This window comes from Spea bombifrons, chromosome 10 (assembly GCF_027358695.1).
Source record: "Spea bombifrons isolate aSpeBom1 chromosome 10, aSpeBom1.2.pri, whole genome shotgun sequence".
NCBI classification, from domain to species: domain Eukaryota; kingdom Metazoa; phylum Chordata; class Amphibia; order Anura; family Pelobatidae; genus Spea; species Spea bombifrons.
The window spans coordinates 1,006,940-1,028,472 of NC_071096.1; the positions used below are offsets into that span (position 1 = coordinate 1,006,940).

A 21,533-nucleotide genomic window follows, 5' to 3' on the forward strand; every position below is an offset into this window, starting at 1 on the left:
ACATAGCAACAAATCCGTTTATTGAAAACAAAGATCTTTAAAGTGTTCTCTAAACGCTACAACTTTAAACAAAAATAAAAATACAAGTAAAACAAAAACCTCTCCGGGTATCTTTAAAGAAAGAAGTTACAGAACTGCTACTTTAACATTTCAGTATAAAAATTCTGCGCCTCGCCGCCAAAAGCCAGGACTGGATCCATGATCAACCTACTGGTGATGACAGCAGAGATCGCCGACAATTTCATGAACCACCGCCTTTATCGGTAACGGCCTTTCGCTGTGACGTACCGACTGCCAGCACCTGCTAGTTACTTTTCCAATCTAAATGGTGAATAAACTGAAGATATCGAGTTGGGGAAATAACGGGCTTTATTTTTGAAATTCCAATTGACTTCGTATTTAAAAAGAAAAGGGAAAAAAAAACAGCATGATTTCACATGAAGTACGTTCACGTAGAAGAAAAAAAAAAAAAAGAACGGTGCCAATTCCACCCGCAAATTCCAAAACCGAACAAAAACAAGTTTATCTTCACTCAAACTGCACAGAGCATTATTTCCATGAAAGATCAGTCGCTTGTAAAGTTATTTCGGCAACTTTGTTACATTTAAAGTCCACTTTCTGCTTCAGCAAGGTTCGGAGATGATATTCCTTACATCGTTAGCAGAACTCGTGTCTGATCACAGCTTCCGTTCTTGGAAATCATTCTGTTTTTTGGATGACGGTGAAAAATATTTACAATAAGTACAAAAGCACAGCAAGCGTTCTGACGGTTAGTCGCTGTCGTCAGACCCACGGTCGTTATTAGACATTTCTCGTTCGGATTCGTTTCCGGAGGCTCTGCCCGAACCTTCGTTATCCGATCCTCTGTCGGAAGCAGCGGGGGATTCATTGTCCGACCCCCCGGAACGGCTTCTCCGGGACTGCACGGAGCCGGCATCCGATCCCGAGTCGGACCGCTTTCTCTTCCTCGCCCAGTTGTTATCATCGGAGTCGTCAGACTGTTGGGACCGGCCGTGGCTCCCGGCCTCGCTGCCGGATTTGTTTGCATTGTCGGAATCGCTGTCAGACATGATTTTCTTCTTCGGTCTCCTTGGGCCGTCATCCGAGTCGCTGTTGCTGTTCCTAGCGTTCCTAGAGACAAAATAAATGGTTACTTAGCAACAAAAGACAAGAAAATGTGAATTAAAAACCCGCTATTAAACCCTTCGTGATGTTTTTATGACGTTTGGGTTCTAGCGGCGGAGCTTTAGGTATAAATCGCTTCCTCCTGGACTCGACGAGGTTGAGACCGAGTCAGTGCTTTCGCGACTACACAAAGCTGTCAGACGGCAGCTCTGGGACGTTTATCAGGTCCACACAAAGTCCAAACAAAAACCTTGAACCAAATAGATACGGAACGTCCTTACCCTTCATCTGCAATCTTGAGTTTGTCTTCATCAGAGGAGTCATCGCTGGAGGATATGATGGCTTTAGATTTGATCTTCCCTCGCATGGACGGTGGGGTACGGTCCTGTTTGATGGCCTGAAAGGGAGCACAGAATATTGGTTGTGACTTTTGGAGAGAATCACCAAATCTAAGCCTCCCATTTTAATGCAAGACACACAGGTTCAGAACTAAAGGGTGCCGGAAGATTCTACGAATGAGGCTGCGGCTGCTCTAATCATATCGTAACAAACGACATATAGTTCAGCCGCCTTCTCTCAAAGTTAATTCAATGTTTTCTTTCATACGATCCTGATGAACCCCCACACGTACCATTTGTTTCTTTTTAGGCTGGCGTTTCTTGGCTTGCGGCGCTTGCTCATCATCATCATCAGATCCCTCGCCTGCCTGGGGTCTAAGGGGCAGATGTAGACATTTAGAGAGGTTTCCTCACCCCCAGAGTTTAGCATCGTTTTACGCGTCCTGCGCATATTCTGTACCAGGAGGTATATGTCCAATAAGCCATTTAAATGGGTCCCCCACCCGGACCGGACCAGGAAGACAGAGACCCCCCACTTATGACATCAGACGCAGCACCCTACGTCCTGCGCATGTTACCTGCGCTTCCGCTTCCTCTTCTTCTTGTCTCCCTCTCTTTCCTCTCCTCCCTCGTGATCGCTGCTGTTGGCTCGCTTTTTCTTTTTCTTTCTGGGAAGCAGTTCCTCGTCGGAGTTATCATTAACAAACTCGTCAAATTCACCAGTTTTTTTCGATTTCTGGAACAAAAAGTAAAAATCGTCTCAGTTGGCGCGTTTTGGCCACAGATTAGACTTGATGTGTTCAGGTCAGCAACTGCTGGATATCAGCCTGACCGGACTACACCTCACAGATTAAAAATTTCACAATCTAGAATATCTACAATAATCAGAACTGGCAGGCAAAAAACGCGAGACGGCGATTACAGAGTAAAGCGCGCGTTTCTGCAGTCTGACCTGAGACCAGGCGGAAATCTCCTCAAAGTCCAGCCAGAGGTTTTAACAAACAAAGTCCGAGATCGTTAGCATTTATAGCTTTATACCCCATGCAGGTTACACCGCGCCGGGGGACAGCGACACACAGATTTACAGTGGTTTAAATATACCGCTCCAGCACAGAAAAGATTCATTGCATAAACCCGCGCACACCTCTCATATCATCATTTACAAAGCGCCAACAAATTCTGCAGCGCTGTACAATTTAAACGGGGCAGTCAGCACATATATATATATACATACACATATATTATACACATATATAATATATACACACAGACACGGCCTGTAAGCTTGCTGTGTAATAAAGGTTATAATAAACACGAACCCGTCCGCCGCCCCCTCCGCGCTTCTTCTCTTTGGGGGTATCCATCTCCCCGGAAAACGTCAGGATATTTTTGGTTTTCTCCACGAACTGAGCTCTCTGCTCCAGCAGCTTCTTCTGCTCCTCGATTTCCCTGAGACGCTTCTCTTCCTGAAGGAAAACGCAAAGATGGCGAACGGGTTAGACTTTTAACGAGCGCGAGTACAGCCCGTGTTCTGAGGCTACAGTCGCCGCCGGCTGCCACGCGGGATTTTCACCTCTCTACACGTAACCGAGTTCATGGAGGGATGAGACAAACCCGACGACAGCAGCCGGGATACGAGGATCAGATGAAAATCTACGGCCCGGGACGCGGCGTGTCAACACATGGAAAAGTCGTCTCCACCGAACGCATATCATGGACCCTGCTTCCCAAAACGCAAAGGGTCAGACAGGCTGCGGGGTAATAAGAGCCTCCGCTGGTAAACTAACCTGCTCTTTCAGCAGCTTCTGGCGCAGAAGTTCTTTCTCTTGCTCCTGCTTGGCGCGGAGCTCCTTCTCCTCCTCGTCCTGTTTGCGAGCGCGGGCTACGTGGTACTGAGCCTGACTCAGGAGATCGGAGCATTGCCTGAAACGCGGAAAACATTAAAAGAAAAAAGTTTAAAACCTCATTAAGGAACTGAAATAAGCTGCTTGACCAAAATGGCAGAAGGACCTCACCTGGCTTCCGTGGCTGCCAGGGCCAAATCAAATCTCATCTTATCTCCGACTTTGCTCAAGTAATTGAAGTATCTAAAATGAAAGGAGAATATTTGATGAATAGCCCATTAGTATTTCCCCGACGAGACCTCAGAGGTCTTCTCTAAAGATGGGAACAATCTGATCAGGAAGGCTTCATATGACACCCCCACCAGGGCAGGTGAGCTAGGATCCGTTTCCTTACGTGAACGTCACCTTACCTATGAGCCAACTCCAGCTCCTTCACCGCATTCAGTACCTCCTTCAGGTTACTCTTCTCATCCTTCAACACGGACGTTGCCAGTCGCTGAAGGACTAAAGCCACATTAAACATCAGGACGGAATCATTGGGAGCCACGTGACGTGCCTGGAATCGCATCAAAACACTGTTTTATACAATGAACGAGCGGTTGCACGCGCATGGTCACCACGCGGATACCGACCGAAGAACAGGTCTGAGTAAAGCTCGGGTCGGCGATTACCTTGAGCAGAATCTGCTTGCACTCCTGCAGCTTCCCGCATTTGAAGAGCGCCCGGGCCAGGTACAGGAGAACCTCGGTGTTCTGGTGTTTGTAGAACTTCCGTAGACAGTTTTCATACTGATGAGAGGAAAGCGAGGATCAGACCCTGTTTTATGTGCCCCCCTTTAATGTCTGGCATGATCAGTGTATAATTCTTACCATCTGAACGGCGCTGATGTATTGTTTCTGCTCCACGTAGATGTGCGCAAGATTCAGCCAAACATCGCTGATATCGGCAGTGGCTTCTCTGACCTGGGCAAACACGTCACGTGCCTCTCTCACGTACCCCTTATGAGCCAAAACAGCCCCTTGAATGAAACAAAGAAAGTCAGCCTTCTTGCTACTTACACAGAGCCTGCGCGGAATGAGAGGGATCACCGGTCGCCCGCTTCGGCCAGATGAGGCAGCAAGCAGGGAAATCCCAATTGTTTCATTTGCTGCCACGGATAACGCGCTGCCGACCGGCACACTCACCGATGCCGTTTGCCGCATACTCACCGATGCCGTTTGCTGCGTACAGATTCTTGGGATCGTTCCTCAGGACCTGTTTATAAATGGCCAGCGCTCGGTCCTGATGACGTTTTTCCTGTTGGAAATAAACAGCGGCTGATCAGCCTGGCGGTAACTTTCTGTGGCCCACATCTAATCTCTCGCAGATCTTGTAAATAATAAGATAAACCCCACAGAACGCACCTTCTCCCGATCGCGTGTGGGCTGGTGCAGCGTCTGCAGCCACACGTTGCCCAGGGCCAGCATGGAATACGTGTCGTTCTGAGTTGAAGGCTGCTTTAAAATTCGCTCAAACTTCTTCTGGCCCGGACCCCATTCCTGTTTCGCCAAATGCAGGTTCCCAATCAAAGACCAGGCATCCGGGTGATCCTGCAACACGACAGCAGAGTAATAAACATCCATGCAGTCATCCGACACGGAGGAATGGCTACCATCACTCAGTTCATGGCATGTGAGATTTGTCTAAGACCAAGAACATCCCAAGCCTTTCAAACATCGTTACCCAAACCGGATCTCACTGCGCTCCTGAAATTTAGCGTTAGCCTTAAAGCTATATTTCCGAGGGCAGCTCCTTTCGCCACATCAGAGACAGTGAACAGAAACGTCTTCCTACCTGATTGATCTGAAGAGCTTCTTTAAACCAGTCGGAGGCCTCGTAGAAGTTTCCTTTGTCTCTGGCCATGGCACCAAGACGTAAATAGCCTAAAATAATTTAAAAAACACTAAACAATAGGTTGCATGATACAGCAGGAGGCGAAAACGTCACAAAAAGATGTAAAAAAGGCCAGGCTTGGTCCATCTAACAGAAAAATACACTCATCGGGTGAAGAGCTCAGAACATCGGACAGGTCCCCCAGGACACTTACAATCCACGTAATTTGGATGCTCCCTCAGAATATTCTTATAGAGCTTCTCGGACTCGTGGAATTCACACAGGGACTCGTACAGCCGCGCCAGGTTATAGGTAGTGGTGACTGAGATGGCATTGTAATAATGCTCGTCGTGCTCCGCCTCAGCCTTGGCGCGATCCAGAGACGCCACAAAGTATTTCTAGAATCACCAGGAAAGAATGGAAAGTCTGTAAGTAAGAGTCAGTGTGGGATACGGCCAGATAATAAGCAGCAAAGCACAAACAGGACAATCATTGACATCATAAACACACAGATCGGTACCTTCGCCTCTCCCAAGTTTCCCAGCCGAAAATGAAGAGCGCCCACATTATTAAGGATCTCCGGAGGGACGTCAGCCTGGACCTTCTCCTGCAGGATGCGGGTGGCCGTGCCATAGGCGGACAAGGCATTCTGGAAACACAAGACAAAGTGAGCTCGGACAGAACCCACAACATAAAACAGGATAGTTTGTCGACACACAAAGCACAATGATTAAAACAAGGTGCTGGGAGAAGACGTAGCGCTTCCGAGATGGCACCAAAGGTCAAAATAAAAGAAACTCTGCGCCAACCCAGCGAGCTCGGCCAGAACCCATAACAACGTCAAGCACCACCATCCAAGTGAACCGATTCCAGCATCCAGAGACGGCCCTACCTGAATATCCGTCTGTTCTAGGATCTGGGCCAATTCTATCCAGGCCTCCACGTCATCCGGGTACTGCTCCGTCACCTTCTTCAAGTGGCTCTACAAAAATTAAAAGTCTTAATAAAAAAGGAGTACACGTGGATTTTCACCGTTTCTGGTCCTACCGGGACCAATCAAATGCCAGGGCATCAAAGGAATCGTGGGATAGAAGCCAAGGCAATTCAGAAGCCAGACGCGTGCAAGCTCTTCGTGGCCATTTCAACAGATCTCAGGAACGTTGCGTTAGCCGACACCGACCTTTGCAATGTCCCGTTTTTCCTGGTCGTCCGATGCCGCGTACAGAGATCCCAGGATCTTCATGGTCTCGTAGTTGTTGGGATAAGCCTTTAGCACCTTCTCAAAGCACTGAGCAGCATTCTCCTTGTCACCTCTGTAAATGTACATTTGGCCCAAACCAAAGAACGGGAGGACAAACGAGGCGGCAGCGAACTGCGTAGCCTGGTAGTAATACTGAAAGGCCTGGTCATAGTCCTCCTGGAAAACAAAAAGAAAGTGACCGCCAGACCACAACCCGCGGGCACAACGTGCATAAATAAAACTGCTGTCATTACTCAAACGCTCTTATTTTCTCACCAACTTAAATCTATTTTATGGAAGCAGCTAAAGCAGGACACCGGGGCCACAGACCAACCGCTGACAGCCGGCCCTGTGGAGCCCAAACCGCAGGTACTACCCCCTACCTGTCAGTGAAAACCCGCCAGTCCTCTCTTACCTGCACGTGGAAGGAGCGGGCCAGCTGGTAGCAGCTTTCCGCCTGCATGGCTTCCACCTCGGTATTGTGAAACGCGTGGAGGGCGAGGTGCTGCACTTTGCTGTAATCCTGCGAAAGACACACATACCCCATCAGCACACAAAGCGTCAGCGACCACGCGGCTCATCCAAACATGCCAGGTACATGAGCTAAAGCTTTCCTGTGCTTCGTTTAACTGGACTGTAAAACTTAATAACCAGAGTATGAATATTTGGTTACATTGATAAATAAGTGCTGACAGAGAAAATCATGCAAAAGTCCTCATATCGTTCAATTTATATCCCCAAATAATTGACTATTCTGTGAAATGCGTCGGCCGAGAAAGGCAGCGTTGTCAGCGGAGCACAACCTGCAAAAAGGAACGGATACAGACGAACGCACACTTCATCTCACGGTACCGGAAACGATTAATCAAATGTATTGTAAGGCAAAACCGACATGCAGAGCAGGTAAACGGGACAACTTCTGAAATTAACACGTGGACAGTGATGGAGGACCTTCATTTATCTCACCTTCTTGAAGAAGAAGTGATTAGCCAAATGGTTCAGGACCATGGGGTTGCTTGGGTCTATCGTGTAGGCTTTGGACAGTAACTGGACACCATTTTTAATCGAGTCGGCCTGTGGGGAAGAATCACAACGTCTTTCAATCATTTACATGCACAGCGGCAGAAAACAAGAGACGCGTAAAGAATAATCACAATAGACCCGACCTCTTTGTTGTTAAGCTCCAGGACGGCCAAACCGACCAAGGCACCAACACACGTGGGGTTCAGGTCCAGGGCTCGTCCAAACGCCAGGCGGGCTTTATCCAGCTTGTTCAGCTTCACAAAGCAGTGACCCATACCTAACCTGACCCCCGCTGCAAGATAAACAGCAAGACGGTCAAAAGCAGAACAGTAAGGAGGCTATCCACGTTCGAGTCAACCAGACCTGCCTGCTCTCCATAACACCTCAACGGTGTTACAGTAAATCCTAGAACCCTCAGCCAGCCACTGAACTGCCTGTGGCCCCTTGGACATTATTACAATTTACTTACAAACAATTGTGTCATTAAAGGGCCTATTTTTTAACGTAAATCCAAATAATTTTCTATTCGATACACGGAGCGACCTTTAGGAAAACGAATCTAGAGTGAAATAATACGGGAAGCGCCCGTGGTCATTATTCTCAATGAATATTTCCGGCACGAGTGGAAAGGCTCACCCGGACAGCCTGGGTTGGTCCGCAGGGCTTTCTTGTAGTAGGCCAGAGCCCCTCTGTAGTCCTTCTTGTTAAAGGAAATACAGGCTTTGCCTAAAAAGGGAAGACATATATATATTGAGGAAACATCAAACAAGACAAAAAGTCGTTAAAATTAAACCCAAAAAATATCTTATATTGTGAGACTAAACCCTTCCCCCACCGCAAGGCAGATGCGATAACGACCCCCGAGGACCCCGACAGGGTGCTGCTGGCTTCATTTCAGAGTCCAGCCACAAGAAGGAACGCGCTGGAAGTCACAGAATCTCCTCAAAGATTGCAGACCGGCAACTAGGTTCGCTTCCCTGACCGCCTGCCGGCCATCCCTTTACCATCCTCTCCCCGGTACCAGTACCGGTAGGGCCCACGGCCGCGTTTCTTACCGAGCAGAGCTGGAATGTTATTTGGCGACTGGTTGAGCACAAAATGGAACTGAGCGTCGGCCTGGTCCATCTTGTCTCCTTCCAGCAGACAGAAGCAGGCTCTCCCCAGCAAGTGGTTCTGGTTTGGGAGTAAAAACATACTTTATTAGAAGAGATTTTGGGACAAAGCCGGACATTTTACGCTTATTAGCGTTTGAATAAAGCCGTTTCGCCCCGCTGGTGGTAATTAGTAATAACTGCGTGCAGCCTGTGAATGAATCTCGCTTTATTGTCGTATAATCCGGTTCCATAAAGCGCAGGTTACCTGGTCATACATGATGATTTTATCGGCCATCGTGTACAGCAGCGTGGCCTGCGTGATCAACTCTTTCTTGTTGTCCTTGTTCTTTTCCTTGCGGGCCTGCTGCACATAATAGGCGGCCAGCGTGTCCAGACAGGTCATCTGGTCTTTTTCGTGGTCCCGATAATCTAAGTTTCCATCGATGCGAGCCGCTTCCAGCAGCTTCACGAAATCCTCCGTCTTCCCCTGCTTGTAGTATTCCAACTAGAGGGAGAAACGGGGGGGGGGGGGATCGTTATACGGCGCGTGAACTTCACAGAAAAAACCCGATCCTCGGATAATTCCCACGATGGTTCCGTCCAGCAACTGCTAATAAACCCCCCCGACCACCCCCTGCAGAGTTCCGGACCCTTCAGCTATTCCATCACGCACACACGTGAAGAACCTCTGACACGTCCCCCCGGCCGTCTATTAACAAACATTTCAACAAGAACAATAAAAATATAAAAAATTACAAATGCCAGACAAGTAAATTTAATCAAGGATTTTCACCCAAAAAGCTCTAAAATCTAGTGACCTACAGCAAGTTGCCCCCATAGTGAAGCGGGGCGGAAGGTTCAGTGTTTTGGGGGGGGACACTCAGCGAACTCACCGCTAAAGCGATCCATATGTGCAGCTGCGTGTGCTCCTGCTTGAGGATGCTGATCACTTCATCTCCCTCCGGTAACTGATCGAAGTCGAGCTCGATGACCTGCGAAGAGCAGCGGCAGAAACCGTTATTACCGTCTGAACACTTACACAGCCACGGGTACAGCTTCACACACGGGTACAGCTTCACACACGGGTAACGTTGCTGCCGGTAAACGCCACCCTCTGAGTGCCAGGAGAAAACGTGGCATCAGGTCACCTGCCTATCATCCACACACTGGCACACCGCTGATTAGCGTATTCATCAGTGAGGTATGATGTCATAGTTATATGCGCTGTTTCCACCATTCAAATTACCACTGCTGCTTAATGCTGTCATTTATCCGCTTTCACTGATGATGTCATGAAAATAACAGATATTCGCAGAGAATCGCCCTCCTCCAGACCGCAGACACGTGAAGTTGTTCTGCGGAGCACAGAGACCCCGGGAAGGTAACTTTTCCATTTATACGGCTCTTATTCCCCTCCCCGTTACCTGTACTGCTCATTAACCAAAAGTAACCTTATTTTCCACGCTTTTTGCATCAAATCCTTAAGTGGTCCTCAGCTGTTTCTGGCCGGCCCACGTCATCTATAATGACAGGCGTAATGGAACGGTGGTCGGACCCCCAGAACACAGTCTCTTGACGGGATAGAGCCCTAAACGTTTAGAAGTTGGACAAGACGTCGAATGCCATCACCTATAGACTTATTAGGGGTCAGAGGTCAGCTGCTGGGGACTTGTGTCCTGTTAGGGGGGAAAGGTCAGGTATTTGGGGCCTTCTCTGCAGGGGGCGGGAACAGTTTTGGGGGAACTGAGGTAAGTTAGGGAATTATTGGGAACTCAGGGCCAAAGTTATTTCACAAGAACTTCTGGAGGGGCACAGGGGAGCCGCCAATAAATGAGGAGCTAGTGCAGGTAATTCGGGGGATGAGGTCAGAGGTCACACTGGGGTGCAGGACTGGGGGGGGATAACTCTTCCTATGCTGCCCCCTCTCACCTCGTCCGTGTCCCGGAGAGGGATCTCAATGCTGCCGCGCGACATCCTGCTTGCTCCGAGCGTCCCCCAGCTGCGGACGGCGACTCAGAGCGGACAATCCACACACCGGAAGTGATGTCACGTCCTCAGTCTCTAGCCACATCCTCCCGGGAAAAGAGTGTCGCCGGATAGGAGGGGCGCGGCCATTTTATTGGTTACTTTAAGCCTGGGACATCTTGCACCCAGACAGGGAGATTTGGAGGTTTCTTTTTAATTAAAGTCTGATTATTAATCGGAGTCTGCCTGTTACACCTCTGTAATAATAAGAAGAATAACAAGAAGAAGCAGAAGAATAATACAATAAACATATTAGCGATCAATAATTACTCTAACAAAAATGGTAGATACTACAGTATGTATCACTAATGACTTCTATAATAATTATAATAAAAAGCAGATATTATGTATCACTAATAACCCTTATAATAACGATGAATACTGTGTATCACTATTAACTATAAATAATAATAGTAATCGGTTAATATGTATCACTAATAACCCTTATAATAACGATGAATACTGTGTATCACTATTAACTATAAATAATAATAGTAATCGGTTAATATGTATCACTAATAACCCTTATAATAACAATGCATACTATGTATCACTATTAACTATAAATAATAATAATAATCCGTTAATATGTATCACTAATAACCCTTATAATAACGATGCATACTATGTAACACTATTAACTATAAATAATAATAATAATCGGTTAATATGTATCACTAATAACCCTAATAACGATGAATACTGTGTATCACTATTAACTATAAATAATAATAAAAAGCAGATATTATGTATCACTAATAACCCTTATAATAACGATGGATACTGTGTATCACTATTAACTATAAATAATAATAGTAATCGGTTAATATGTATCACTAATAACCCTTATAATAACGATGGATACTGTGTATCACTATTAACTATAAATAATAATAGTAATCGGTTAATATGTATCACTAATAACCCTTATAATAACGATGCATACTATGTAACACTATTAACTATAAATAATAATAGTATTCGGTTAATATGTATCACTAATAACCCTTATAATAATGGAAATACAGTAATAATTCTGCATTTTACCCCCATGATTTTTAATACTTAATAGGGGGATTGCATGGTGACTTTTGGCATGTCTGTTCCTGATTATTTACCGTCAGGCCTGCAAACTCTCAGGGGCAGATTCTTGGGGTCACGCAGTCTGGAGCTGCCCTCAGTATTTTGTGGTTGATATCCCTGCTTGAATGCAGGTGACTCCATTAAGTGTATCTTTACATAATGACAAAGTCAAGGTTTCCAAGATGTATTACAGCCATTTGGCGAGTCACTACATAGAACCTTCACAATGGGCTATTGAAGGGTTAATGTTTCAAGATCCTCGGGGTCCGCTCATTCCCTACCGGGGGATTTAAATGTTGCAGTGAAGCGATAGGATACGTGGCATATCATCACCAAATGGTCAGCGATGGCTGCCAGACCACAAATTCTAAATCATTCCACCTGTTCTGTGTCAGGAATGCTGCAAGAAACGACCCCGTGGTCTGCAAAGCTTGCAATCTATCACAATTCAGTTTACCTAGAAAAAGAAAATTCTGTGAGTCCAACTCTAGGGGGCAGTCGCGAGACGACGAGAAAAAACACAGAGACTTTCAGGATAATAAAGGTTTCAGAGAGAATGAAGTATTACCCAAATTTACATACACCCCATGAGTCCCTGTTTGGTTGACCAGTCCCTCTTTCCTCCCCTACGAGGGTATCACGGGGTTCTACGGCCCCGATAATGTGTCCATGTGTTGTGTTTATGCAGATCCGCGCTCCTGATGTCTCTTTACTTTCCACGGAAATGACGGATACGCTGAGTAATAACGCGCCGGTGGGCTGTTTATAGAGCGTCAGGGAACGCGTTACGCTCAGATCTCTGAATTACTTTACTATTCATAGAAATAAGAACGCGTAAACAGAAGTGATCGGGACGGAGAACCTGATAATGTAACGGGGTTCTAGGCTGCTCCGGACCCCTTTACTCTGCCGACGTTCCAACCACAACGTGCCTACGTGACCCGGACCTTGGTGATGAAACCTCATTTAATTACGCCCAGGTCCCCTATGGCTCAGACCGTCGGCGTTGGTCAGGATACCGGGCCGTTGTTTGGAGGTTTTGGTTCATAAGGGGTGCTGTCGGTGCTTTTTCTTCTAATTTGCCATCTTTTGCACAGTGTGACCCGCCGTGCCGGCAGAGTGCGGGGTAATAACTTAAGCTTGGGGGTTTTTTGGGGGCCAATGAACTGAATAACGTTCTCTCTGCTCTCGGGAGACAAACCAAAGCTGCATTAACTCGAGAGACAAACACAGATGTACAAATCCTTTGCTTACATTCTGTCCGAGGCGCGGAGCTTCGCTGCATTCCTGTCTCTCCTGCCGCCCGGGGTCATAAATCATGGGAAGAAATGATCTGAGAACCAACCTTTCACTGTCAAGAAACACAACAAGATCCTTTTGCACGGACGTTGGTAGAAGAAAGCAGGATATCCCTGATACAGAACAGAACCCAAAACGCCGGTAATTACCCCAGAATGTCAACCATAAACCGATAAAAAAACAAGAGCATAACGGGAAACCTCCAAAACTCGCCAAATATTAACCCATCCGACAGATCCTATTCCAGGACTTTAGCTTTAATGACAGTATTTATCTAAACCATGACTTGTCAGGAGGTATTCTGAGTGAAGTCACCTGTATTCAAGCAGGGATTACAGCTGTGATATAGCAGGGAAAAAAGCGCCGATCGGGATGCTCTGATTTCTCTAACCAAGAGAATCCGGCCACTCACCCCAATACCGGGGCAGATTTTTAAGCAGGGTATTCTGACGGGAAGAGTCTATAGATATCTCTTGAGGTTGGGTGAGTTTGGAGCTGGAGCTCCTGTATGATGTGACGTGTAGGCCTTACAATCGCACGAGGTTTTCCAGTATATATTATGCTTCATACATTAAAGGTCCTTCTTCTCCTCCTTCACCAGCATCTCAGAAAGCTACGGGTAGACGGTCCAGGCGTAAACATCGGAGCAAATCAAATACCCGTCCGAATGAGGTGGCTCCTCCAGGGCTAGATACAGCAGAGGACCTTTGAATGCGACACATCTGTCGATACATTGTTACTGCGTCATTTTGCATCTAATTTCCCCTTTGACCAACCAATCACGTGTCTTCTTACAGTCAAGATGCGCCGTTCTCAGGAGCAGAAGAACCAGCGCCGAGCAAAATCACTGCCAATCCTTCAACTGCCGCCAAAAATAAAATACTTCCAGCCACGTGACGTGTCAGAAATCATGGATTTTGCAAAACTCCATTTGTCTTTGGACCTCAGCTGGGAAAACATTGTTCTGTTGATCCACTTGCTCCTAGAATAAATCAAAATGCTTGTTTTTCCTGTATTTTGTCCAAGGAAAGCAGATTTGCAATTTAAACCGTTAATCTCTGTCTTCCTCTGCACTTCTAAATGAATAATATGGAGGAGAATCAAATAAATAAAAGATAATAATAATAAATCTGCTGTTTGATATTAAATACTTAGATACCTCCAGCATGGACATTCTCATCTCCCCAGCTCTCCTCGACCCTTAGATGCCTCCAGCATGGACATTCTCATCTCCCCAGCTCTCCCCGACCCTTAGATACCTCCAGCATGGACATTCTCATCTCCCCAGCTCTCCTCGACCCTTAGATACCCCCAGCATGGACATTCTCATCTCCCCAGCTCTCCCCGACCCTTAGATACCTCCAGCATGGACATTCTCATCTCCCCAGCTCTCCTCGACCCTTAGATACCCCCAGCATGGACATTCTCATCTTCCCAGCTCTCCCCGACCCTTAGATACCTCCAGCATGGACATTCTCATCTCCCCAGCTCTCCTCGACCCTTAGATACCCCCAGCATGGACATTCTCATCTCCCCAGCTCTCCTAGACCCTTAGATACCCCCAGCATGGACATTCTCATCTCCCCAGCTCTCCTCGACCCTTAGATACCCCCAGCATGGACATTCTCATCTCCCCAGCTCTCCCCGACCCTTAGATACCTCCAGCATGGACATTCTCATCTTCCCAGCTCTCCTCGACCCTTAGATACCCCCAGCATGGACATTCTCATCTCCCCAGCTCTCCCCGACCCTTAGATACCCCCAGCATGGACATTCTCATCTCCCCAGCTCTCCCCGACCCTTAGATACCCCCAGCATGGACATTCTCATCTTCCCAGCTCTCCTCGACCCTTAGATACCTCCAGCATGGACATTCTCATCTCCCCAGCTCTCCTCGACCCTTAGATACCTCCAGCATGGACATTCTCATCTCCCCAGCTCTCCTCGACCCTTAGATACCCCCAGCATGGACATTCTCATCTCCCCAGCTCTCCTCGACCCTTAGATACCTCCAGCATGGACATTCTCATCTCCCCAGCTCTCCTCGACCCTTAGATACCCCCAGCATGGACATTCTCATCTCCCCAGCTCTCCTCGACCCTTAGATACCTCCAGCATGGACATTCTCATCTCCCCAGCTCTCCTCGACCCTTAGATACCTCCAGCATGGACATTCTCATCTCCCCAGCTCTCCTCGACCCTTAGATACCCCCAGCATGGACATTCTCATCTCCCCAGCTCTCCTCGACCCTTAGATACCCCCAGCATGGACATTCTCATCTCCCCAGCTCTCCTCGACCCTTAGATACCCCCAGCATGGACATTCTCATCCCCCCAGCTCTCCCCGACCCTTAGATACCTCCAGCATGGATCAGGTGCAGAACTTAGTAACATACTAGCTTAGTAACACAGTAGCTCAGTAACTTAGTAATTTAGGTTAAAAAAGTGGAATCCTTCTACTTTCTCTCTAGCTTTTGATTAAAGTGCTAGGGCCACCTCTTCATCGCCAGTCCGGCTCTGATTTCAGGAATTAAAGTGTCAGACGTGACGAGTTAAATCTTTATTGGTCCTAACTGAGTTTAAAGGCCCCAGCACTGTGTATAGGAGCGAGGTTCCAGAGGGGCCCTATGGAGGGCCATACTTAGGGCCCCCTTTGCTGCTGCAACCATCCCCAGCTCTCCTATCCCCCAAGATCATAAAAACGAAGTTTGAGTAGAAAGAAACGAGCTCTCGAGAAACTGATGACCTCTCGGGTCGCGCGAAACGTCTTTCCACCGAGCCGCAGATATTTTCTGGAGTCCTAGAAAAACAATGAAACGTTTTCCTGCCGATCTGTAGAAATGCGTCGGCTGTTTGTCCTCCGCTTGCCGGCTCGGTTTTTTTTGGGCCGATAACATCTGGATTTGAAAGAGATGTCACAGAAATGAAGAGAATTCTAAATTTGTCGCCGTGACCTTTGCTGTTACTTGGCTGCTTGAGTTTTATTTCGGTGACTTCGTCGCTATGAGAATCTGATCACAAGCTGGAAAGTTCCTGTTATTTTAACCCCTCGCGTGTGTTTTATGTGATTTTAATGTTCTCAGAGCTGTTGGGGTAGGAACAAAGTGTCAGGGGCAGAAAAAAGGACCCTCTGTCTGTCCGTGTAATTATTATTACCCCATTATAGAGATATTATAGAGCGCATCGAGCCCCAGAGGAGACCTTTTCTCAGCGACCCGGCCGCGATCTACGAGTGCATGGAGGGCAAGCTTTCAGAGACCCCCAAACCGCAGAGCGTTTAATCCCCGCGTGCCGAGAACCTGCGCAATGGTTCCATTCCAGTTGGGAATTGGGGGGAGACCTTGCCGGTTCCTCTGCCTCTCTCTCTGCTGTTTGCTTTTATTTTTTCTTAAATGCCCAAAAACCCACAACCTGCCAGCTGATCGGCCCCCGTCGGCCCCTGTCAGCCCCATTTAGTCGTCCGTTCCTTAATACCTTAATCAGTCGTTGGTCTCGTCTCAGATTGAGGAGCCGTATGTCTATCCCATGCATGTTTAATCCCCTCACTGTATTACCCTCTACCACCTCTGCTGGGAGACTGTTCCATAACTATTACTTTTGAGTTGAAAGGGACTGGTCTCTAACCGTTTCAGCACCCGAGACGCGTGATCTCCAGGGACCGGACTCAGCGCCTCCGAGTCGTGCACCGGGGATTAGAGTGAGTGACGTAAATCTCAGGTCCCGGGACGCACGTCTTGCAGATCTACTCGTTTCCCGCAGTTTTTTGCAGAATTTGTGTTTCTGGTGAAAAGCTGAGCGTTTTTGTGTCTTGTTTTAGGATGGGTTGAGTTAAGGCAGGTCCCGGCGGTTTAAACGTTCTCGGCGGTTTGTTTATCGATATCCCCAGAGTTTGTTGACTTCCGAGCGGAGTGTTTGGGGTCTGGGGCGCGCTGCGCGTCTGAGTAACCTAAATATTCCACGATATCTTCCCAGAACGATAGATGTGACGGCGGAGGCACCGGAAAGACTCGGCCCAATTACCCGGTGACATTAACCTTCCCTAATCCAGAGTCTTAACCGCTTCAGTTCCAGAAGGGTGAGCAGCCAATGGCGCTGAAAGGGTAAAGCCGGGTCGGAATAAACAATGTACCGGCTGCTAATATTTAGGATTTCCGGCACCGACTGGAATCTCTTATTTGGGATTTGTCTTTCTATGCATCCCGCAGGATAAATACTCGGCACAGGCAGCCCGGCCCCCAAACGAAAATAAAGCCGGCAAATTGTTACATCGCGAAAAAACGCCAACCGTAGCCAAACATTTCAAACGGTGCGGTTTTGCTAACAGTAGCAGTAGCGCAGTCATCCTGTAAATAAACATTCCGGGACTTTAAAGCGTCCGGGGGCAAAGAGTCACGTGTCCCTGTTATAGAACGGAGATTAGATTGCCAGCTTGTGAGCCAAGTCCCTGTCAGTTATACATAGAATGGAACCTACCAATTATTACACGGGTCTAACAACGCACCCCCGGCTCGGCCCCCCTAGTCCTCCTCTGTCGGCAGATGCCCCTGGGGTAACTTTACTAATATTTGCCCGCCCCCTTGTCCTCCCGTGTCAGCGAATGCCCCGGGGGTTGCTAATATTTCCCAGGATTCTGAAAGGAAGAAAAGTAAAGCCGTGTGAATGCGGCCCCCATCTCCCCGCGCACTCCGTAATAATTTAGACCGCCCGGCCCTCTGTGCGGATTTTATATAAAGCCCTAAAATTCTAAAGATTTCCCCAGAATATCAGCCCCATGGGGAGAGTAACCGTATCCATGGTAACATCTTCCAATACGATGTTCTAATGCACTAGGTATTATAAAGCGTCGGCCCCCATGGCCCGGTCCGGCCGCCGGCTCCTAACCGGGGATCTCGGGGAAATATTTTCTTTGCGTTCCGCTCCGCGCCAAGTGGAAGTAACGAAGCGGCCAAAAATACGGAGATCAAAAACGCATCAAAAAGAGGTTTTCTCTGTAAATGCTGGAATCGTGCAGTTTGGCGGATGCTTCTTTTCTTAACCCTTTGGCTCCCAGAGCAATGAACACAAATTCATGAAGACAAAATGAACCCACCCTGCCCAGGGGGCTCCACGCAGCATCGTGCTGCTCTTTTACCCCATAGGGGTCTTTTTTTTAACCCCTTTCATGCTGCATTGGTTGCCTTAGAGGGAACGCTGGGCCGGTCATTTCTCGGCTCCCTCCCGAGCTGCAGATTTTATCGTTTTGGGGAGATAAGCGGCTGTTTGCGGCACTCGGATACTAATAGGATATAATGAATAGATGAGAAACCCCCCACCGCCCCCCCCTTGAGCCCCAAGCATGGGGCAGATGGGAGCTTTCCAGTAAAAACATTCTCACGTCCCGGCCCGTTCTTTCCGCATGGACTCCATAAATACACTGTGCTGAGAGTACGCGGGGAGGAAAAAGGACCGGAGGAAACCACGAAACGACAAATCATTTGGCTACGAGGCAGCACTGCGGGGATCTGATCTCAGATTTAATGAGGATAAATGGAATTGACCTTTTCTTTAAATTAATTAACAAGGAATGTTGGATCATAAAATAGAGAATAATAATAATAATAAATCAGCTTTTTGTCTCCGATCTGTGGATTCCTCATCAGCGCTACGGAATATGACGGCGCTATATAAACAGCTATATAGAAAATAAATAATAATAATGTCTGTTTACCCCGCACCGTGCAAGGCCCAATCCATGCGGGTGGACGGTTTAAAATAGTGCAATCGTTAGGGAAATCCCATTTGTTGCTATGGTGATAAGACACCTTTTTTTATTGTTTTATTGATGCATGAGCCCCATTTATCGGAGTCTCCCCATCGCCCCCACGTCGTTAACAGGCGTGGACCGGGCCCACGTTACCCAGCGGGACAGAGGTAGGGATTCGGATCCCGGTTGCATACTGCACATGTGCAGAATAGTGCACATGTGCAGTAGCGCTGCCAGTTTGAGTGACACGCTGCCTCCCAAGCTCCGCCCCCCCGACGGTAGGTAAGTAATTAATGATGGAGGATGGGGGGCGGCCAAAGAACCCGAGTCCGTGAAACGAATCATCGCTGCGTTTGGCTGCAGCTTTTTATTTTAATTATTTCTCTAATAAATAAGAAGTTTATGCTGTTTGAGTGAAAATGTTGGGATAAAGCAGCAAACACCGGCACGGCCTGGACTTCCTTCTGCTTCCAGCCGGTAACCGCCGGCACGAATGGATCATACGGTACACCGCAGAATAACGCTAATGCCAGTGATCTTAGATTAACCCTTTGTGGGATAATAGCTAGCCAATGTGTGGGTGGTATGCTAATATTTGCCTAAAAGTGGGCGGTGACCTTCGATGCCGCCATCTGTTCTGCTTTTATTCGTTTATATGCAGAAAAGTCTAATTTCATCTATTTATCCGTTCCGCTCCCGTCACCGGGTCATAGCGGGGAATACTCGGAAAAAATGGAAAATAAACGCTTTTTTAGAAATCTCCGCACGCCAGCTTTGTATCTTTGCCAAAAGTTAATACTTTGTTACCATTAAATAGAGAATCTCACCAGATTTATTTATTAAACAAGGGGTTTATTGGAGCAAAATTAGATCAAACCAGGTTATTTTCAACACCGACCGGTGGGGGTTATATTACTGTATACAACACTGGGGGTTATATTACTGTATACAGTGCTGGGGGTTATATTACTGTATACAGCGCTGGGGGTTATATTACTGTATACAGCGCTGGGGGGTTATATTACTGTATACAGCACTGGGGGTTATATTACTGTATACAGCGCTGGGGGGGTTATATTACTGTATACAGTGCTGGGGGTTATATTACTGTATACAGCGCTGGGGGTTATATTACTGTATACAGCGCTGGGGGGGTTATATTACTGTATACAGCGCTGGGGGTTATATTACTGTATACAGCGCTGGGGGTTATATTACTGTATACAGCGCTGGGGGTTATATTACTGTATACAGCGCTGGGGGGTTATATTACTGTATACAGCGCTGGGGGTATATTACTGTATACAGCGCTGGGGGGTTATATTACTGTATACAGCGCTGGGGGTTATATTACTGTATACAGCGCTGGGGGTTATTACTGTATACAGCGCTGGGGGTTATTACTGTATACAGTGCTGGGGGTTATATTACTGTATACAGCGCTGGGGGTTATATTACTGTATACAGTGCTGGGGGTTATATTACTGTAGACAGCGCTGGGGGTATTACTGTATACAGCGCTGGGGGTTATATTACTGTATACAGTGCTGGGGGTTATATTACTGTATACAGTGCTGGGGGGTTATATTACTGTATACAGCGCTGGGGGTTATATTACTGTATACAGCGCTGGGGGGTATATTACTGTATACAGTGCTGGGGGGTTATATTACTGTATACAGCGCTGGGGGTTATATTACTGTATACAGCGCTGGGGGTTATATTACTGTATACAGCGCTGGGGGTTATATTACTGTATACAGTGCTGGGGGGTTATATTACTGTATACAGCGCTGGGGGGTATATCACTGTATACAGCGCTGGGGGTTATATTACTGTATACAGCGCTGGGGGTTATTACTGTATACAGCGCTGGGGGTTATATTACTGTAGACAGCGCTGGGGGTTATATTACTGTATACAGTGCTGGGGGGATATATTACTGTATACAGCGCTGGGGGTTATATTACTGTATACAGCGCTGGGGTTATATTACTGTATACAGCGCTGGGGGGTTATATTACTGTATACAGCGCTGGGGATTATATTACTGTATACAGCGCTGGGGGGGTTATATTACTGTATACAGCGCTGGGGGTTATATTACTGTATACAGTGCTGGGGGTTATATTACTGTATACAGCGCTGTGGGTTATATTACTGTATACAGCGCTGGGGGTTATTACTGTATACAGCGCTGGGGGTATATTACTGTATACAGCGCTGGGGGGGTTATATTACTGTATACAGCGCTGGGGGTTATATTACTGTATACAGTGCTGGGGGTTATATTACTGTATACAGCGCTGTGGGTTATATTACGGTATACAGCGCTGGGGGTTATGTTACTGTATACAGTGCTGGGGGTTATGTTACTGTATACAGCGCTGTGGGTTATATTACGGTATACAGCGCTGGGGGTTATGTTACTGTATACAGCGCTGGGGGTTATATTACTGTATACAGTGCTGGGGGTTATATTACTGTATACAGCGCTGTGGGTTATATTACTGTATACAGCGCTGGGGGTTATTACTGTATACAGCGCTGGGGGTATATTACTGTATACAGCGCTGGGGGTTATTACTGTATACAGCGCTGGGGGTTATATTACTGTATACAGTGCTGGGGGATTATATTACTGTATACAGCGCTGGGGGGTTATATTACTGTATACAGCGCTGGGGGTTATATTACTGTATACAGCGCTGGGGGTTATATTACTGTATACAGCGCTGGGGGTTATATTACTGTATACAGCGCTGGGGATTATATTATTGTATACAGCGCTGGGGGTTATATTACTGTATGCAGCGCTGGGGGTTATATTACTGTATACAGCGCTGG

General features: G+C 47.2%; 1 protein-coding gene across 1 annotated transcript; it reads right to left on the reverse strand.

The window, feature by feature from the left end:
• Positions 1–702: 702 nt before the first annotated feature.
• On the reverse strand, positions 703–10,562 carry CTR9 (CTR9 homolog, Paf1/RNA polymerase II complex component). The gene is made up of 25 exons (XM_053449622.1): positions 10,466–10,562; positions 9,430–9,528; positions 8,802–9,041; positions 8,498–8,615; positions 8,079–8,168; positions 7,586–7,734; positions 7,386–7,493; positions 6,835–6,942; positions 6,360–6,596; positions 6,072–6,161; positions 5,700–5,828; positions 5,394–5,577; positions 5,141–5,229; positions 4,711–4,896; positions 4,516–4,603; positions 4,177–4,325; positions 3,979–4,095; positions 3,718–3,863; positions 3,479–3,550; positions 3,251–3,386; positions 2,783–2,929; positions 2,042–2,199; positions 1,757–1,838; positions 1,407–1,522; positions 703–1,131 (listed from the first exon to the last, which is right to left on the reverse strand). The coding sequence occupies exons 1-25, from the start codon at positions 10,508–10,510 to the stop codon at positions 771–773; spliced, it is 3,444 nt and encodes a 1,147-aa protein (XP_053305597.1). The 5' UTR covers positions 10,511–10,562; the 3' UTR covers positions 703–770.
• Positions 10,563–21,533: the final 10,971 nt, after the last annotated feature.

What these genes read in the sequence shown, in the direction of transcription:
- CTR9 (XM_053449622.1), bottom strand. Translation starts at nt 10,510, where the DNA reads ATGTCGCGCGGCAGCATTGAGATCCCTCTCCGGGACACGGACGAG. An exon ending in TAACATTCCAGCTCTGCTCG is followed by an intron (nt 8,169 to 8,497) that starts GTAAGAAACGCG and finishes TTCCCTTTTTAG; the next exon opens with GCAAAGCCTGTATTTCCTTT. An exon ending in GTACGCAGCAAACGGCATCG is followed by an intron (nt 4,326 to 4,515) that starts GTGAGTATGCGG and finishes GTTTCATTCAAG; the next exon opens with GGGCTGTTTTGGCTCATAAG.